Below are 5,400 nucleotides of genomic sequence, written 5' to 3' on the forward strand. Positions count from 1 at the left end.
ATAAAGCAAAATACTCTCAAATTTAAACAATTGTAAATGGATCCTTTTTTTTAAAGTCTAGTCATCTGTGTTTTGACAGGGGTGGATTCATGATTATTTACGGGGGTATGGTGTATTTGTGAATTACAATGCCTATAATCAAAACAAAATCGACAACAAAAGATGTTTTTCAGATTTTGCTAGTGATAACATTTATTTGAGGGAGGGGTGTGATGTGTGAAAACCCAATTATAGTTCTATGAGGGAAAAGCTATAGTTGTTATAACATTATTTTACAATTAACTAAGATATTAATCAAGCATGCAAGCAAAACAGCAAATCAACCGAACAAACCAAACATTCACTGGAACAACCAACTAACCAGCGAATCAGCCTACTAACGAGGTGACCAACCAATTAACGGAACAAGTAACAAAACAGTCAACCGATCAACCAGCCATCTAACCAAGTAACCAACAAATCAAGCAACTAAGCAACCAACCATCTAACCAAGTAACTAACCAACCTACAACAACAAAAAATCCAACCAACCAATCAACCAACCAATCAACCAACCAACAACGATCTAACCAACCATCTTACCGACCAACAACCAAGTAAACATCCGACGAAGCAAACCCAACAAACTATCCAACCAGACATCCAACCAAGTGACTAACTAACCAATCAACCAACCAATCAACCAACCAACAACGATCTAACCAACCATCTTACCGACCAACAACCAAGTAAACATCCGACGAAGCAAACCCAACAAACTATCCAACCAGACATCCAACCAAGTGACTAACTAACCAATCAACCAACCAATCAACCAACCAACAACGATCTAACCAACCATCTTACTGACCAACAACCAAGTAAACATCCGACGAAGCAAACCCAACAAACTATCTAACCAGACATCCAACCAAGTGACTAACTAACCAATCAACCTAACAAACCACCAAAAACATCATTACATGACAGCCAACCATCCTTTAAACTTATTCAATAAAGAACTTATCAATCAATCAATCAATCAATCAAACAAACATTCAACCAACCTTTCAATCAATAATCCAACAATTCAATCAATCCATCCATCCATTAATTAACAAATCAATCAATTTATCAATCGATCATTAATTTAGAAGGGAAAGATGAAGAAACATGTCAGCACATATTTCTTGAATGTGATATGGTAAGGGTTTATGGGAATAGTGTGGTAATATGCTACATCTTACAATTATTCTTAAAGAGATTGGATGGAAGGAAGTTCAAATGGAACTTCACTAAACAACGTCATCAAGGCAAATAATTAATAATGTTGTCATTGAGAAATGATTCTGGCGCTGCTCAGTGGCTGCCGGGCTCACGATCACACTATGAACATGACTGACAAAGAAAGCGGACAAAATATACAGTTCCTCAGGTAGACAAAGGAACATCCCTTCACTGCTATTATGTAAAAATGTGTAGAACAGGTGTCACATGCATATTCATCTTTTTACATAATAGGAGCGAAGGGATGTTCATTTGTCCACCTGAGGAACTGTATATTTTGTCCGCTTTCTTTGTCCGTCATGGTCATAGTGTCAATTGGGCAAAAAGAATTTCCGTTTCGGTTTAATAAAATTTGGAGTGGACTATTAGGCTATTATTATATTATTATTATATATTATTATTATATTAGTAATTAAATATATGTTATTTCTTAGTAGGGAGAAATAAGAGAGAAATTACCCCAAGGCAAGCAAGAGGAACTGAAAGAAATACATTGACAATTCATTACGAATACTAAAGGGAACTAGATACTAGATGGCAAGTTTTATGATTTATACTTGCTTGACCTTTTCTTCCCAGGCGCTACAAGCTGCCATCCTCTTCTATTTCTGTTTTCTTTTCTGTCCCCCCCCCCCTCCCCCCCTCTCTCTCTCTCTCTCTCTCTCTCTCTCTCTCTCTCTCTATCCCCCCTCTTTCTCTCTCTCTCTTTGTTGTTTTTGCTTTTTGTTTGTTCTGTGTTTATGTGTGTTGTTTGTTCTGTTTATATGTCGGGTGTTATAATTACAATAGATTTCATTCAATATTTTTTTTTCCTGATCGATTCTCAGTGTATATAGTCAATGTGGATTGTTTATTTAGTTATTTATGAGCATCATCGTAGATGAGATGAACACGCAATTATTTCATTTATGTTTGAACTGTTTCTTGGTTATTGTATTCAAGATGTTTTTTATGTATGATATATGCATGGAATGGAATCAATAATGAATAATGAATATTGAGGGGGGAATAATTAATCATCTAACAACCAAGCAGAAGATGTAGACATGAATTAATATTTGTTGTGTATGATTAATTAACAAAACCGACCGATTCGTTTATCCGTCTATCCATCCTTCTTCAAAATCTAACGCAAGTAAATGTTATAATAAAATCAGTGCCTACCAAGAAACAGATTTAAACAACGCATATCCCGTACTTTATTTACAACACGAGTATAATACAAGGAATATGTCCCTTCAAATGTTTTACAATAACATTTTGAAAAGATTTAACCAGTTCTAGATCTTTAGGTGAACGACATGTTATGTTATTTACAGATGAGATGTTCACTGATCTCGAAATTACCGACAAAAAACGACAAAGAAGGGTCCTGGAAATTGACAAAATATGAAAACTGTATTATATCTTTGAATGCTATAGTTATGCCATCATATTAGTCAAGTTTTTTGGTGCACTCTAGCTTTTGAAAATCAAGTTGGACATATTGGAATACCGTTTAAAATGTTACAAGAAGTTTTGGACTATATTTGCCATGTTTTGCTCCGTGCTCATTGACTGAACATAATACCTAAACCCAATCCTTCTTCAACCCCAATTGTAACCCTAACCCAAACCCCGCCAGAACATGACAGAGCACCCATATCACTCATCTAATTACTGGAGTGCTGCTTTAACATGGTTAAGAAATAACTCCTTTTTCTTATTTGAATAATATACACTGATATTGTCTCACTTTGGAGGTATATTTCTTTTTCATTCTCAGATATATAAATGAACAATTCATACTTTTTGATCACTGTGTTCAATATTCTTCTAACTGAATTTGACAGTTCAAAGAGGCTTTAGGCACCGCTTTGTCTTAGGAAAATGTCGACCTGTATGCAAATCGTTTTAAAATTCTTATCGTAGAAAGAAAATATGATACGAAAACCAGTTAATAATCATATATTACTCAAGGATGTTGGGTATATGCGTAATATTCAATTAGACTGCTTCATGATTTTCTTAAGAAAGGAAATTTTGGAATACAGACATTTCATTTGTGAATCACTATGATATTAAATTGTGTTCGCCATATAGCGGAGAAGAATGCATACATGTTCATTTATTTAATCTCCATTAGTTATCTAAAAAAGATATATATTTGAAAGTAAGAACATGCACCATACCTTTCTCTACTAACAAGATCAAATATTGATAAAAGTAGAAATAAATATCAAGAATGAAAGGTGACACCTAACGTGTCGTTAAGAGTTTAGAATTGGAAATTTTAGAATGTATTAAAAAATGCAGCGTTAAGGACAGATAAAGATGAAAACATGTTCTTGTTTCCATTTGTCTTTTCTTCGTGCTTCGATTGGCAAAAAGAGAATGCATTTATAAATATTGGAGGAAAACAGTGTAAAATGATACACCTTCATTCTAAATGTGATATCATGAAAGACCTCCTCTGTTATTGTTCTCCTTGATAATTGTCTGCCTTTGGAACTCAAATACATATTTACTTTGGATGCATTCCAAAATAACAACCAAACTATTTTGAATAGTAAGTTAGTAAGCAAAAGAGAAAATTACAAAACACCTATGCATTATGCAATTGGTAGAATAACGTCAAATCCCAAATCGCTACTGGTATGAGAACATTTCTTGAATAATATTATCTAATTTCATTATCATAAATACATCATAATGCTAAATTACGAAAAGAGCGTAACATAAAAAGAATTACCCGACGTTCCCTTCAGATTCGGAGACATCTTTTAGTTACGACTTTTCAAGGGCAATATCGTTGCAGATCGACGCTGACGGTAAAAGTGAGTATGATTCCCATAAACAAGAAAAATACACATGGTGAAGAAAGTGTTCATGAAGAGGAAAAAAGATCGCACTAACGGTGACGACGACGATGACGATGACGTTAATGACTTCCCTGGTCCTTATCCGAGTCCACCTCATTGTCCTCATCCTCCTTTATGCTGCAGCTTTTGGCGTCATCGCCCTCGCCTTCCTTTGCATCGTCGTCCTCCTCATCGCCGGCACCGTCCCGTACTCGTTCCTTCTTCCACTTCATCCGTCGATTCTGGAACCAGATTTTGATCTGTCTCTCGGAGAGGCACACGGCCTGGGCGATCTCGATGCGTCGCTTACGCGTCAGGTAGCGATTGTAGTGGAACTCCTTCTCCAGCTCCAGCGTCTGAGCTCGGGTGTAGGTCTGGCGACCGCGTTTGCGATCCGTACCGATGATGTGGGTACCTAGAAGAAAGAAAGAAAAAACAAACAGAATGAATCACACAGAAATATATCAAATGTTCACTCTTGAAAATAGTTGGATTTAAATAGATTGAGCCAGACACGTCGACATATACGCAGACGACTGACCCTACTTGGCACGCTTGCGTAAAGCTTTCGCGATCACGATCTCATATATATTTAGTCATAATCACTTGAGTAAGATACATGATTATCCTCATGGCTGACAGAATTCGAACGATAATTGTCTATTTTTGCAACATTTTATATGCTTTTAGTTAAAATGTTTTGTTTTGTGTGATTTTGTGTTTGAATGTATAGTTATTGCTAGTTTTGTTTTTCTTTCTATCTGCCCATTAATATCCTCTTTTTTTTGGTGAGGAAGTAGTTTCATGGATAGGGGCATGCAGTATCATATACCAAAACAAATGTTTTGTTTGCTTAATTATAGTCTTAATTTAAATTCACGTCATGACCATAGATTGCGTGAAACCAAGCTTTTTCATGATAGGGGATGAAAGGTCGTGGGAATTCAACCAATCTTCTTCAGTGACAAGAAACGGAACCGGAAGTGTTCAGGAAATATGATGATATCATTTTAGTCTTTATTTGTCATTACACATAACGTGTACCTATTTCAATTAAGATACTTTTAGTTTACACCGTCGTTGTATAAATGTAGGTTCGAATGCATGATCTTGTGATGTTTATAATTAGCTTACGTCCAGGGATTAGTGGGATTAAATACGTCAAATTGCGGTTTCTATACATCAGTCTACAAAATAAAATAGATTATTCTCATTTCCAAACAAATCGGGGCAGTGTTCTCAGGGCATAAAAGGTTTTCCTTTCAATATCACTTACAGTTCCCTGTATCAGTGT

General features: G+C 35.6%; 1 protein-coding gene across 1 annotated transcript; it reads right to left on the bottom strand.

Annotated features, from left to right (window-relative positions):
* Positions 1-3,760: 3,760 nt before the first annotated feature.
* On the bottom strand, positions 3,761-4,528 carry LOC105446743 (homeobox protein Hox-A7-like; the record flags this gene model as incomplete). Its single annotated transcript, XM_011683941.2, has 1 exon — positions 3,761-4,528. A coding segment is annotated over one exon (342 nt), but the record flags the coding sequence as incomplete, so codon positions are not given.
* Between the last annotated feature and the right edge of the window lie 872 nt (positions 4,529-5,400).

Source organism: Strongylocentrotus purpuratus, unplaced genomic scaffold (genome assembly GCF_000002235.5).
Source record: "Strongylocentrotus purpuratus isolate Spur 01 unplaced genomic scaffold, Spur_5.0 spur5_scaffold_6, whole genome shotgun sequence".
Lineage (NCBI taxonomy): Eukaryota > Metazoa > Echinodermata > Echinoidea > Camarodonta > Strongylocentrotidae > Strongylocentrotus > Strongylocentrotus purpuratus.